Source organism: Coptis chinensis, chromosome 7 (assembly GCF_015680905.1).
Source record: "Coptis chinensis isolate HL-2020 chromosome 7, ASM1568090v1, whole genome shotgun sequence".
Lineage (NCBI taxonomy): Eukaryota > Viridiplantae > Streptophyta > Magnoliopsida > Ranunculales > Ranunculaceae > Coptis > Coptis chinensis.
Genome location: NC_141462.1, coordinates 80,751,139 through 80,767,146, shown reverse-complemented (window position 1 = coordinate 80,767,146; position 16,008 = coordinate 80,751,139). Strand labels below are relative to the sequence as shown.

The following is a 16,008-nucleotide window of genomic DNA, read 5'->3' as shown; positions in this document are numbered from 1 at the left end:
TGTTAATCATAACAATTCACTTGGTATAACAATGATTTATTATCTGCACAATATGTTTGACAATGTACATATCCTTCGTGTCAAAGAGCAAAGTAGATGCATTAAACTAAGACTCAAAATGTATATGAGAATTATTGTTCTTTCTTGCATCACTTTATGTACTTGGGAGCCATGCAAAGAAGAGACAATAAATGCTTAAAAAACATATACCTAAGGAAATCAAACTATAGAGATTTTAATCTACTCCTCAAAATACCTCAAGCAATTCTAACTATATTGTAAAAGCTTCTCAAACTGTTTGGAATTTCCGGCCTGTGAACTTCATTAATAATTTCCTATATGTTGATCATATTATGAAGTTCTAGCAAACCTTAATTTGTTGCACAAAGCAAGTTAATTCAAATTTATAACATCTTTGAGCTTCACTTGATCAAGACAGAGTATCCCCCCAAGCGTACGAAAGACCGCTGTAAATTAGTGACCCCCCTTCGATGATATAACTTGCTAAAGTATCCCCCAAACATACGAAAGACCACTATAAATTACTGACCCCCCTTTGATGTTATAACTTGCTAAAGTTCGATCATCATCGAGTTCTTCTCCTAAGTTCATCTGTCGCAACTTCACTTTGTAGATGACAAAGAGCACAACACGGTGGTAAAAAAATTCCTCAATTTGATCAAACATGCATCAGATTTTTCGGTAACTTCTTTGATACCATGTACCGTGTGTATTATTAGTGTATAGCTTGTCCAGCCACCCTAATATTGGTAGTTGTCTTTATAATAGCGGGAGCAGATATCAACTACCATTTCATCGGACATGCGTATTTTTATTAATGGATTTTTTTTGATGTAGTGAGTAATAGGCTCCGATTGTTTGCCATTCAAGAATTCTTGTTTAGGCAGTTCATATCATCCATACATAGTGGATTCTATAGAACTACCGTGGCTGCTGAACCCAACAACAAGTTGGGAAGAAAATCTAGTTAGGCTCTCTCTCATTAAGTACATGCTATTAAGTGTTTGAGTTTTTTTTTTTGTGACTTATTAAGTGTTTGAGTTGAATTAGGAAACTGAAGGCAGGAACGTAATTGAGTTTTTTCTACGAAAGAACCAACATCTACGTGGCTTCACTCTCTCTTGAGAGAGTGCCACGTAAGGTGTACTATGCTTTAATATAGAGAGAGGTGATAGTATATATAGGGCTGTCAATGGTCGGGTCAGGCCCGAAACCCGATTGAATCCGAACCGATAAGATAGGGACTTAGAACTTAAATGTTGTCCAATAAAACTATTGGGCCAGTTATGGGCATACCCCTGTCCGACCCCGATAATGGGCTGACCCGAAAACTAAGGTTATTTTTTTTGTTTTTCAAATAAATAATATTAAATTTATAACTACTAATATACATAAAATGTTAAGAGGTTTGATGTATTAGTGTTGTAGTGCCACATATAAGGCCTGGGTTCGAGTTTTACTACATTATATTTTAGTTTTTTTTAGAGAAATAATAAAACTCGGGTTCATTTTCTTATAATTCTCAGAAAATGAGAGATGAGATTAGAGAGAGAGAGAGCCGAGGTGTAAATATAACGGACAACATCAACTCTTTGGAGCATTATGAGAAGAGACAAGTACATAAAACGCTCTATTCCCTCTTCACATTGATATAACTAGTATGCTGCAGTGGGGGCCCAAATGACCTTTTGTCCACATACCCCCTCTCGCCCAAAATGTTCACTCCACTCACTTAATTATAAAAAAGGTGATTATAAAAAAGGTAAGTATCACTAATCACCGCATGAAGAAAGGATATTTAAAACTTAAAAACTCACAACTTTAATAAAAAATCCCGAATTAAAGTAAGTCACACAAAAATGCAAAAGCTTATTCAAAACCAAGGCCCAAAATATCGAATTTGGTGAATATTTCGATATACCTAAAAACCGATATATATTGGATATATCGAAAAAATATATTTTTTTGTTGACCAGTTAAAATTTTGTTTTGTATGTCGATATATCGAAAATATTATCGATTATATCGGAAATATCGTCAATATATCGATCAAAATCAACAATATTTGGTCAAAGCCAACAATATCGATCAAAGTCAACAATTTATATCGGATACATCATATATATCGGTTGATATATATATCGTTATATCGGAATTTGTGATATATATCGAAAAAAAAGATTCAATATTTGGTTGAAATATATCGAATATATCCATATCGGTGTACCAAAAAATATATATATATCGACTATATGTCGGATATATCGGCGATATTTTGGACCTTGCTCAAAAAGATTTTCAAGTGAGCAGAACGAATGATATTGGGCTGGGTGGGGTAGGTGGCCCAAAACGTTGCTTGGTTGGTTTCTGTCTGTCCTCAACTTCTCTCTCATTTCTCATTTCTACGCCATAATAACACTCTCCTCTTTTTCTCCTTAGTCAATCACTCATCTATTATTCCTCCCACACTCAATCAATCGCGATAATTCTCCCTAATGACACGTCTCTCCATAATTCCGACCAAATAAATTGAACACGGCATCGATGTGTGGAAATAAGAAATTGGAGAAGAACAAAATCATGACTGATTCTTGAACCCCATCTCAAATTTCTCTAGTACCCATTGATCTCAAAAACAGCTTACCATCTTCCACTCTTTGTAGACGAAAAAGTGTTTGGTCAAACTAAAAGTACGTTTTTTTTTTTCCAATGTCGGTTTCTTGAGTTGGACAAATGAAGTTTCATTTGAAATGGTGTTGTCCGAATATATAATTTTGTTGTTTTTTAATCAGAGTTAATGATTGGAATAATTCGTTATTGTGTAGTTGTTGTCGTTGTGTTTTTTTGTCTGGTTGGAGAGTTGGACACAAGTGCTGGTGACTCAGTGAGTATTAAATAATCAAGTGAGCAAAGCAAACGTTCTGGGCAGAGGTACGTGGCCCAAAAAGTATTTTGGTTGGTTTCTGTCTGTCTGTTCTTGCCCAAAAAGCACCACCTGAGGTTGTGAACTTCCGAAATCTACTTGAACATTTTTCTCTCAGAGAGTAAGTTTTTTTTTTTGAGTTTATATGCCTTTTCCTTTCTTATCCAACACAGATTTTTTTCAAAATATGGTGTGTCCATATAGCCTAGCAATATTGAAACCGTTTCCAATTTGGGATTTCTAAATAGGAGGTATTGGAGAAATTAATGATTTCTTCCAATAAAATATGAAGATGAACTAAGTCAGTATTAGGGTGTAACGTGGATGAACATTGTGCTTGATAAATTGCACTAATAATTGATAACATAATAGGGATTCAACCTACCAAATGATGATACAGTGAATACCCGTAAGCCTAAATGCTTTGGGTTTTTTTACCATATGAAAATTTGCAGCAAAGACATCATTAAGAAGCATCCCTAACTCTGTTCTGGCGTCTTTAGAATGGTGGCTATGGACATTGGAACCGATATATGAGCGATAGAGGTCGCATTGATTACTCTTGGCATCAGCTGATTATGAACAAGAGGATTACGAGCATAACTCCTGCACTGCTGTTACCGGAATATTATGGGGGTCAACTTGATAGCCACTGGGGTACTTTTGGGAACTTCATAAGAAACAAATTTGCTCATCGCATAGATGAAGTACCTTGTAAAGTCCTAAATTATTTTTAAGGGTAAATTAGTAAAGGACACTTGAACCTTAGGGGCGATTACGTACTGGGCCAGTCGGATAGACGGTTAGCTGACGTAACGTAAATTAATTTAACACCGACCGAGGAAATCTAATTAGTTCCGGAAAACCACTTGAAAAGTTCTTAAATTTCATATAATTGGTTACTTAGAATATACTAAAAATCGAAAAGAAGATAAATAAGAAGTGATAAAGTAATTCGATACGTAGTAAACTCGTGGGCACCTAACTAAATAATTTAATAGTCAATAAAAGTCCGTCACCACAAACCCAAAACGTAAAACCGTGAAAACCGATTAAGTCGCCGATCGACGGCTGGCCGCGAATGATACGGTATCACGTGCGCAAACTTGGGCGTTGCACGCAAGGGCGGGGGATTCAAAACCGGGTTGGATGCTAAATTAGAAGGTAAGGGCAGTATGGTCTTTTGACAAAAAAATAGACAAAATCGCACCAAAAATCGCACAGAACAAGAAATCGCACCTCTTCTTCCCCAATTCGCACCTCTTTAAAACCCTAGGAGAGAGAAACTCCCTTCTTCCCAAATTCAGTGATTCCAAACCAACAATTTAAACACCCAAACCTTAGAAATCGTGAATTCGAGTGTGGAGATGCAAGAACTCTTGGAATTTCGTCGGATCGCAGAGAAAGGTGAGTGCGATTTCCGTCTCTATTAGATAATTAGCTTTACATTTTGATGGAATTGGATATATCGATTGTAACTGATTGTATTGGGGGTGTTGAAGGTCGGCAGTAGCAGTTGGAAGAGCTGGAGTGGAGTGAAATAGAGGTGGAGCCGAAAATTCTTGGAGTTGTGTCGGGTTTTCGCGAAAGGTTAGTGAATTTTGCCTACAGTAAATAGTTTGAACTCGATTTCATTCTATTTGGTGGTATTGATGAAGGATAATTGAAATGGGGTGGGTTTAATGTCGACAGTAGCTGTTGGTGGCGATAGAGTGGAGCGATTTTGGTGGAGCAGCGAGCTAGGAGCGATTTTTGCTGCTGACTCGGTAAGAATTTGGTTATTCATTGCAAATTCGAGAGATTCATGTCGATTTATAACTGTTAAGGTGAATTTCGAGAGATTTAATATGAATCAAAGGGCGTGGGATTGGTTGTAGTTGAAATTTGGAATTTGAATTGAGATGTGATAGGATTGGCGTCGATATGAGGGCCTGCCATGGCCCGAAATAGCCGTAGAGACCGTCAGAGTAACAGTGCCCGAAATGGCCTGTAGCTCTGTTGACAGTAGTTATAAGAAAAATTACCTGAAACCAATTTCTTAACGTTGAGATTTCTTCTCGGCTTACACTAGTTAAGAATTCCTCGCTGTTCGATCAATTCTAACAACCGACGTATATGTATATGATGTTATAGGAGTGAATTCGAGTTGATTCGGTTAAGCGGGCTCGATTTGGTTAAGTGGGCTTGAGGAGAAGGAGCTTGCTAAGGTAGGAACCTACATACCAATATATGGTCTGCTTATTTTCATGCATGATTTAAATTGTTTAAAATAGGAAATAGATAGTTGCGTATCAACCATGCATGTATATATGATATTCATGTTTTACACTGTATTTTCTCGATATAAACTGTATATATAGATAGCTTTCGTGTGAAATGGGTTTTTTGGTAAAATCGGGGTAGCGGAGATTTGGTTTCTTTGTTAAAAGAGAAAAACTGGTTTTGGGAAGGGTTCGCGTCTCTTGTCTCAGTAAGGAGACAGAGAGATGGATTTTGTATGCGGGTGAGGATTACCCGGGTTGTTTGTAAATATGTGTGAGGTTCTGGATTGTCCCCGGGATAGAGTTTCGTGGTTATTTACGATGATTCGCCGTTTGGGAATCATCGGTTGTTATTTACTATGACTGGCCCGTTTGGGAGTCATAGGTTGTTTTTACTCGATGGTGGGAAATCTAGGAACTCACACATACAGGATCAACAGTTTTAAAAGAAAATCTAAATATGTATCTATAGTATTTGGAAAACAATCGGTAATACGAGTATATATATAGATATTACTATGCTTATCACGAGGGGATTTAGAAAAGGAATTGTGAATTCCTAAAAAGAAGGAACTGTTGTCGAAATTCCGGAGACGGCAGTTCGCTCTAGGATTCCAACTGTGGTGTACACCTTTCGAGGTGGTGGGCCACCTTTAAAGGGATGCATCACTGGATGTAGTCCGGGAATTCCTTTTCTACTTTTCTAGATAACCATGCTTTAATGCGTGTCTTATTGTATGGTGATTAGCTTGTGTGGGGTTACATGCTACCTCGATGAGGTTTAGGCGGAGGTGAGAGTTTAGTCCACTCACGGATGTGTGTCGAGGATCCTGAAAGCAGTCTACGGTCGTCGAAGCGGTTGACCACCGTAAGTTAGGTGGCGGCCGTATGGGGGTTAGAGTGGGTCACGGGCCCACTGAGCCCTAAAAGCTTTGGGGATTTTGTGTAATGCGAACACAACAACGGCATTTCAGCTCCTGCCGGTAAAATCAGGAAAACAACGGTGCATGGTTCATCTTTGGAAAGTAATTGAACCGAGATTGCTGCGATTTGGAAGTACCCGGTCGTACAAATCATCATTCTAATAGGATCACGTGACCCACAATAGTTGTATGATGATTGTGAAAACTCTATTTGGTATATCAATGAAGCATGTCGAGATGATTTCTGCTAGTTAGTGATGTATATATATATAGTCACAATATTTGAATACTATTATAGAAACCCTGCATGTTTTAAATGTTTTCTATAAGTAGACTATTTATTGGTTATGTGTGTTTCTACTGGGCATCGTTGTTGCTCATCCTACTTAACATTTCAGACGAGGCGATTCGGCCATGGATGAGGCTTTTCCTAACCCTAGCGATGAGGGTTATGGGGATTTGGGAGGATTCCCTTATGCTTGACGAGAGACAGAGTTAAGTTTATACTTTTGGGTTGTATAGAGATAAGCTAGGTTATTCTTTTGCTGTATATAATGAGCATAGCTCTTTTCTTTTGGTTGTATATTTATAGAGCTCCGCTCCTTTTGATGTATTTATTTGATGTATTCGAGTAGCAGTTACACTTAAACAGTGGGTGGATGTATATAATGTTGTTTAGAAGGTTGGGTTGTATATATATGGTTGTTGGAAGGTTGTAGTTTAGGATTTTCAGGTTATGACAGGTTTATGACAGGTTTTAGGGTTTACGAAGGTCGATTAAACAAAAAAAACTCTGCCGAAATTTCGGTAGAATTGTGATGGTGTCAGCCTCGAGATTCCCTCCTCGTCCTTGAGATGTGTGCTGGGGTCTCGGGGCGTGACATACCTGTAAGTTTCTATTTCCATTATACTCGTACAAGTCTTTTTTTAGAAATCTGAGCTAAATGTTTTAAGGAGATTGATTTCTTTCAAGCTTGTTGTAGACCAGATTAACTTGGGCTTGGAAGAGTATTTATATGTGTTTAGAACATCTAAAACATTGTTAAACGAGTTCCTCTTCATATTTCTTAATTACTTTTGTTCCATCTCTATTTGTGTTTTTTATGACTATATTTAGGAAATTGAGTGTATAACAGTAAGCCCGTCAGGGGCTAGTTTTTTTATTTTTTGCAAGAACGCAAGCGGTTTTTCTATTCAAAGTAAAGAATCGGTTACAGTTAAGAAATCTAGTCTTCATAGAGATAATCTCTCTCACATTTTAAACTGTTTACAAGGCATCATCTACCTCCTAGTATACCTCTTTCCGATTCTATCATCATGGATAATTTTTGCTAGAATTTCCTCTTGGGGGTTGATGAAGAAGCTCTCACCCATTGGGCCTTTTAGGGAGGCTAGGTAATCAGTAGCTTGATTTTCCTCCCTGTACACATGGACGATTTAACTTGTTGAAAGTATTCCATAAGCACCCAAATTTCCAGTACTTCATTTTCAGCTGTCCATGGCGTATGTTCCTCCTTGTTCAAAATCTGAACAGCCCTCTTCGAGTCTAAGGCAACCTTAATTCTTTATAGGTCTTCTGTGATGTCCGTGCCTAGTAGATTAGCATACTTATAAGAATTGATTTAATCAACTCTAATCTACTGGGCATAATAGAGAGATTTCGAGTTCCAGGATGTAATTTTTCTGGTCATGGCGTCTATAAGGAGTTAACAGTCGCCTATCCCAAGTCGAGAAGCCACTAAAGGCATATGTCCTGATACTTGATCGGTGGAATTACCACCTTGCACACCAATAGCACGCGCTAGGTCTACAGCTCCTTCAGATGATAGTCCTCCTACCATGATGCTGCTTTTATGACTATTCATCTTTAGACCTGATATCTCTTCAAACCCTTTAAGAGTGTTCATAATTGTCTTGGTTGATTCTAACTCAGCTTTATAAAAGATCATCAGCGAAGCACATATGAGTTATAATAGGGTTGAAGCATTTTGGATGTAGCTTAAAGAGTTTCATTTGCCTTCCCTTTTCCAGTTTTGCAGCTAAGACCTCCATAAGAAGTACAAATAGGTAAGGTGAGATCGGGTCCCCCAGCTTTATACTCTTCTTGCCTTGAAAGAATCTAACAGATTGGCCATTGACAGTGATCGAGTATGAAGGGGTGGTGATGCATGCTTCTACCCATCTGATGTATTTAAGGGGGAACCTAAATTTAGAAAGAATGTCAAGTATAGCCTACCACTGCACATTTAGAAAGAACCCCATCTTAATTACTTTTGTTTCATCTCTATCTGTGTTATTCATGGCTATATTTAGGAAATTGAGTGTATAACAGTAGCCAGGGTGCTAGTTTTAATTGCTATTTCTATTCCATCTTTCTTAATTCTAATAGGATGGTACTTTGTTTATTTTGCTATTTATCACATTCTGATTATTTTGTTTTCCTACCTTGGCAGAGTGTCAGCGTTGATGAATTGGTAGAGTACTTTTTGGAAATTTTTCCAATGGTCTTTACTGAATTCTTTTGGTTTATAAATGGAAGAAGACGGGTTCAGAATCTCTCTATTAATTGGAGTGTTTGGAGCGTCACAGTGTTTTTTGGCTGAATGTTATTTTAATTAAGTGCGTGGAGCGAACGTTCTGGGCCGAAGAGAGGGTATGTGGCCCAAATGTGATTTGGTTGGTTTCTGTCTATTCTCATTTTTCTTCTCTTTATCTCCCTCTCCTTCTCCACGCCCTCCTCCCTCTCCCTCTCCAATTCTCTATCATCGCCAACCCTTCGTCTCCAATTCTTCGATTCTTCCTCCTTTTCCACTCTCTCCAATTCTCCATCTCCAACCCTTCGTCTCCAGTTCTCCGATTCTCCGCCCATTCCCACTGCTATGCAGTATACTAGTTGAAGACCTCATCTTGGTTTTTATTGATTTTGTTTAGATTATAGGTTTTTATTTCAGTTAAGAGTTTTTTGTTTGAGATTATGTTTGATTTGAGATTATAAGATCTTTTTTAATTGAGACCTAGACTTTTGTACGGATTAATATGTGCTGTAAAATAATCTAGTATGCTTATGTGGTTAAGTGGGTTTTTCCACTACAATAATCCTCTGTGTGTTTTATGAAGGTTGTAGTGTTGGGAGTTGGGAGTCGCCACGGCAATGTTACTCCTGAATAAGCTCTACAGCTTTAAAGTGGATATATAAGTACTGGGGCCACTCATTTCTTACCTGTATTTACAACTTATTCTGTTCGACACTGCATAGGCCCAAATGATGTTATTTCAAATCAGTTTGAATATCAATTACCTGACCTGTTAACGGGTATTGCGTCTTGGTCAGGGCTTAATGGCTTATTTATGTAGCAGATGTGATGAACAGGATCTTGCGTCTTGGTCATTACTGGGCCTATGCAGTTAATTAACAATTTTTGTGTATCCCATTCGTCAAACTTAATTAACAATTTTTGGTGGTGTTTATGTATTATTGAGGGAGACAAAATACATCAACAGTATCTTGATATGTATTTTAGCAAAAAAAAAATCTTGATATGTCCATCATATCATATTTAAGCGAACTGATAAATAAAAGTCCGTGTTGCCAAGTTATGAAGGAGGTGCCGTTAACTCAGGTGATGGCCCCTGAATGTTATGTGGCAGTGGTACTGAACCATTAGTCCATTACACATTAGTCGTAACTCTTTAACTCAACAACTCAATAAGTTATACTAAAACAAGTTTCCTCTGCAACTCAAAAGTTGATGAAGCTGATGCTTCTAAATCTCCTGAATACTGCTTTCCCAGAATTCTTGCAAATAAAAGTAGCCACGTGTCACTTTTTATTTAAAAAAAAAAAAAAAAAACTGGTGCGTACTTTGTCAAATGTACGTATGCTCTCTCTCACGTGTGTTGTTACAAACAAGCGGATCGAGCCATAGATCCAATTGTCCAAGATTTCCAGGCTGGATCCTCAATATTGGGCCTAAAGTTACCCGCCCACTTTACAACCCTAACTCTAGAGGAAGGGGTTTATAAGCATCCTCAAAACTATTTTCTCTTCCTCTCTCAATTTTCGGCCATCCTCAAAACCCTAGTTTTCTAGGGTTGTCATTGTTCCTTTGCTTCAGGTAACTCCTGGTTTTACTATTTTCTTGTTTACAGTAACAGTTAATCTTATATGTTTCTGATTCGTTGCTTATTTTTTGAGTGCAGGGGAGTTGAAAAAGAAGCTCCGGTTTAACCATGAGGTACTTTCTTTATTCTTATCTGGTGTTTTTAATAATACATTTTTATTAGAAATGGATGAAAACTTGTTTTGTTGTTTTTATCCTTTGTACACAGTTTATGATGTCAAGGATTAGTGTCAAATGTTTGGTTTCTATTGAGTGTTAATTACTGCAGCTGTTTGGGCTGCTGGTAAACTGATTTCCCCGCTTGGTTTACCAAACTTGTCTGTACATTGCCATAGGTAGTAAAAAAATGTTGAAATGACCTGATTAATTCTGTTTTTTTCAATGAAACTAATTTACATTTTATATTCGACATAATTATTAGACCCTTGGGACCGCTTACGTGCAGTTAAAACATAGGTGTAAGTAACTAAGTATTTGGCAAATGAGGAGAGTCTCACACGTTTTTTCAATTTGCAAAGGATATTATTTTCTTTTTTTGGTTACAAATGTTCTCTGAGTCTAAGTACCACAACACCTGTTCTCCAATAACTGTCAATTCTGTGAAAATTGATTATGGGGCCTGGTATTTTTCAATGTATAATTATGTCTACATTCTAAAGGAACATGTTGTCGCTGGTATTAAAAAGTTGTCACACCTGGTCTGGTGCAAAAAGTGTAAACAAGTAGGTTTTATTTTTTAATGGAATTTTCCATAGGCAGTATGCACCTTGAAGGGGACACATGTTGCTATAAGTATCTTATTTATACTATTGAGCGCATTTGTAACACCTACTTTCCTTTGGTATGGTTATCTTTGTCATGTGTATTTAATGCAATTTATTCCTGACTTCTCTACTCTGTGTTATTTTGTAGTAAGCTTCAGAGTGATGTGTTGAGAGAAGCGATCACCCAGCTCAATAAAGAGCAAAAGGAAAAAGCTCGTAAATTTACTGAGACATATGAGCTCCAGATTGGGCTTAAGAATTATGATCCTCAAAAGGATAAGAGGTTCAGTGGTTCCGTGAAGCTGCCACACATCCCGCGCCCTAAGATGAAGGTCTGCATGCTTGGAGATGCTCAGCACGTGGAAGAGGTAATGTTTGATCATGCACAATTTGTGATAGGAGATAGCAGTGAACCGATGTTTGACTAGGACCTGTCGGCTCCCTCAGTTAGTTTATTATTATTAAAGGCATCCAGTCATCTTTCATCCCTTGCAGTAGTAATCATTCTTTAGGTAGCTGGCTCTTAAGATATTGTTATTATTTCTTTGCATATAATGAATGTTTAATTTTAGTCAATACTTGCATATTCCACACTTGTACTCATAGTTACTTCTGCAGAATTAGTGAGTGGTATGTTTGCGTAGTTTTGATCTGTGTGTGGAAAGAATTTTGGAGGGGACCTAGTGCAAACCCTTGTCAGTTGCACAATTGTGGCTGAGCTAGACAAGTGTTCCAATGCCCTTTTCAACAGTCTAACACCTCTGTTTCTGGGCACTGGAATAGGTTCTGGAATATGAAACTCTTAAAATAATAGTGAAATTGAAGTAAACGATTTGTCTTGATGTATGGACCTTTGGGTTTATGTGTTCGATTGGGAGTCTTTGCTACAACTATTGTATCTTAGTTCGGGCCGTAGTAGCTTAATACTCCTGTTGTTTTCTGTATTGCTTCTTGACTTGCCATGTAAGAGGGTATCATCCTATTTCTTTCTTTCCTAATATACTATATATCTCTATTTTATCGAGTTGAAAAAAAAGAATTTCACTTAATCGTGGGGAGTGAGTGGAAGATGTATGAATTGTTTGATACATTCTTAAAAAGTTCGACTCAGATTGCAGAATGCACTCAAAATGTTAACTTGAATTCCATTCATTTATCATGTTAAGTTCAGTTTTGCAATTCAGACTTTATGCATAGAGAATATAAGTTGTATTATGTATACCTTGATCCTCACAGAGTTTCAAATCCTCTGGTTTTGTAATGCCGGATGAATCTCTACCTATGTTCGGAGGAGGATCTGATATTGAGTTGGCATCTCAGAAAGCCTGTGTTTGGTCTCAATCTACTCCTGGCTCGCTATGATGCCTACATTTTTTTTGGATATCATTTCCGATATTTTTCACCTAAATGTTTGATGATGTTATAAATAAAGAGGTTAATATTACTTAGTAGTGTCAATGAGTGGAGATTGGGCATTTTAACTTAAAGGTAAGGACAAAACGTGGAGTTTCTCAGACTTTCAAGATGTTATCCACCAAGCGAGTAATTTTCTTAGTCTAGAGGACTTTCTATTGGGAGTTTACGCTTATAGTGGTTCTCTGTGAAGTCCCATTATGAGTAGTTGGTTGAAAGCCACTCATGGGGATTTGGGGAAATTTGAATAGAGGAACAATCTCTAGATAGTCTTATTGGGGGTTAAGGATCTTCTCTTCTCTTGGGTTTTACTGGAATTTTTGCCCTTCCTAAATTCATAGCTGGATGGAATAGAATTATATGTTAAACTTTTGGTGGGAATAAGAAATTGAAATTCTGTATTGGCACATTTTTGTGAAATTAATTGAACTGTGTGCGTCAGCTTGTTCCATATCATTGGTGTGACAATCGCCTTTAAGTGTGAATTCCATTTCAGTTTAAGGTGTCATCCTGACATCATTAACTAAAATTTGGCATGATTTGTATGCTGCTCCCACTTGACTCTATCTTTATGGTCAATATGATGTATAATCACACTATAATCCTCAGATCCTGCCTCTAAAACTCACTATAATCCCCAGATCCTCCAAGAGATTTAAATTGCCTGGGTTATCTAACTGGCAGACCTTGGTGGTTAATCTTTAGCAATGTTTAGGAGTATCTAACATAGAAGTGGCATCTCAGAAAGCTGTTGCTGTCTCAATCAGCTATTGGCTCGCTATGATGCCTACATCACTATTCATAGTGCTGCTCTAGCCACTCTAAAAATAGTAAACACAGCGCTGGATGCTGAACTTTGTAGATTTTGTTAATAGCTTTGAGATGTGGAAAAGCATGATGTTGGGAAAATCTATTTAATTAAAATTAGACAGGCCTTCCTTACAAAGTTCCCTTTCTGGGGCCAGACTAAGTTTTGCATGATTTATGATAAAAAGAGGGTGGTTCTAATATTTAATTTCTAATTCTATTTATATTATAAATTTATTTTTTATGGATTCTTCTGGTTTTAGTCTGAACTGTGTTTTCAGAAGGGTCTATTATCTGGCTTCTGCATTCATTTTCTAGATATTGATGTTTCATTAATATTAAATGCAGGCAGAGAAAATAGGCCTGGACTACATGGATGTGGAAGGGCTAAAAAAACTAAACAAAAACAAGAAACTTGTGAAGAAGCTCGCAAAGAAACACCATGCTTTTCTAGCATCAGAGGCTGTCATCAAGCAGATTCCTCGGCTTCTGGGCCCAGGTCTTAACAAGGCAGGCAAGTGTAGTGCCATTTATGTTGACATTCCGTTTTGCTTTTTCGTTATCAATGCCAATATATCCCAGGTTAGTTAGTTTGAAATTATTGTATGTAGAGGATGCACATTCTTTTATACTAAGTTGTTGGACCCGCCTTGGACGACCTAGTTTCTAATAACTATATTATAAAGAAATTATGCTTCCATTTGCATTGTTTGTACAACGAATTTTGAGTGTCAAGTCTTTCTATGGATTTCTCATCTCTGGAAAATATGATCAAAACTGTTCTCATGTAAAGTGCTGTTATGATCTGATGGCTAAACCCACTTACAGCTTTAAACCAAAGTTATCAGACTCAGCCCGGGCCTCGACCCGGCAAGGGGACCGGGTCACTGGGTTGGCGGTCCAACCAGTGCATTGGACTGTGTTACTGGGTTGAACCACAGTAAGTATTATATAGAAATATATAAATTATTCTAATGTTCAATAAGGATATTCTTTCCCCAGCGGACACTGTGTGCTGTGTTTTCCCATAAACCATGGGTTCAAACCCCTCTAGCAATTTTTGTTTTTAAGAATTGTTATTTTCTATGTTCAAATGTAACTTTATATTAAAGATGGAAGTCACAACAGGTGCGATTGGGTAGGCCAACTGGCAAGTATTTCTGTTAGTGACACAGGGAGCAAGGATCGACCCCGCAAGTCAGCGTATTAATTTTTCAATTTGTGCGATTTGAGAACTGGGTTAATGGCTCGGTCAACTAATAAACCATCCGGTTTAATTGGTTTAACGAAAACTGCCCGAGTTAACCGGTTCAGGACTGGGCCAAATGATCCAATAATAGACCCAACCCAGTTAGGAGTCCGGTTTGCTGGTTCAGCAGGTCAAACTGCCGGTCCGGGCCGGGTCTGATAACACAGTCTAAAGTGTATCAGCTACTTATAGTGTATTATCTAGCTGCTGCTATGGTCACATGCAGACATGTAATAGCTCTGAAGGTATCCAGTGACCGGGAAAAAGGGAATTTGAGGGATTAGGGAATAGAGTTCTAGCTATGAAAAAAATCTTTCATGACTGTTAAATCTACTCACCGTGGCTGTCCCTTTTTCTGGCTAAATATGTACATGCATAATCTTTATACAATTGGATGACTGATGCACATTGTTTTAACATTGTTGAAAATGCAGGAAAGTTCCCTACTCTGGTGACTCATCAAGAATCATTAGAATCGAAAGTAAATGAGACAAAGGCTATGGTAAAGTTCCAACTTAAAAAGGTTCTTTGCATGGGAGTTGCTGTTGGGAACTGCGGAATGGACGAGAAGCAGGTCTTCCAGAATGTGCAGCTCAGCGTTAATTTTCTTGTGTCATTGTTGAAGAAGAACTGGCAGAATGTGAGTATTAACACACCCTTTCGTTATCTTGCTAAGCCTTAAATGTTTTTATTGTAAGAGAAGTCGAGAATAAATCGGAGTACTTCAAGATTTCTGCATGTTTAGAATCATATCTCTTTGGCACTTTGGCCTGTGGGGGTCTCTTTCTATTAATTGTTTCACCTTAATTGTGAATAAGCTTATTGCAGTCTACAGAAAACTAATAATTCACCAGCTTTTGGATGTTTAAGCCCAAATCTGTGGAAATTTGGCAAATATCCTTCACAAACACATACACATCACTAATAAAGCAAAGACCAATAAATATCGAAAACTAGGTAACCCATTTCATTTTGTTCAAATTAGTTGGATTGTAATAAAGACCCTTCTTGTTGAAACAGTAAAGTAATTCTAGAAAAGCATTGTTTATTTATGACTTGAATTTCATTCGTTGATTGCTTGCAAAATTGCATCTGCTATATTTATGAACTGGTTGATGAAATGTTAATGTGATACAACCTTTTGCGTAATATTTTGAAATGCAACAGTCCTTTCTTATTCATGTTAAAAGAAATTGCATTTGCTAATGCTTCGATTGAAAATCTAAAACTTCATTGCTAAAAATGATTTTAGCACTAACTGTTTCTTCTGCTGTGTGATTTCAGGTGAGGTGCTTGTACCTTAAGACCACAATGGGGAAGCCAGTCCGTATCTTCTAAGCATTTTGTGTGCTGGATTGCTATGTAGTGAGAAAGAGGACTATAAAGTTATCCTTGAGTGTTTCTTTTATTGTCTTTTTGACCTCAGTTGGAACTAGGAACGCAGTTAGCAATTTAAAACATTTAATTTCAGTACATCCTTGGATGGACAATTAAAATTAGAATTTCTTATCCTTGTTTGCTTGCAT

General features: G+C 37.4%; 1 protein-coding gene across 1 annotated transcript; it reads left to right on the top strand.

The window, feature by feature from the left end:
* The first annotated feature begins 9,911 nt into the window (after positions 1-9,911).
* On the top strand, positions 9,912-16,007 carry LOC147489244 (large ribosomal subunit protein uL1-like). The gene is made up of 6 exons (XM_086572779.1): positions 9,912-10,243; positions 10,329-10,363; positions 11,162-11,381; positions 13,582-13,747; positions 14,917-15,122; positions 15,767-16,007. The coding sequence occupies exons 2-6, from the start codon at positions 10,359-10,361 to the stop codon at positions 15,818-15,820; spliced, it is 651 nt and encodes a 216-aa protein (XP_086428905.1). The 5' UTR covers positions 9,912-10,243; positions 10,329-10,358; the 3' UTR covers positions 15,821-16,007.
* The last annotated feature ends 1 nt before the right edge of the window (position 16,008 follows it).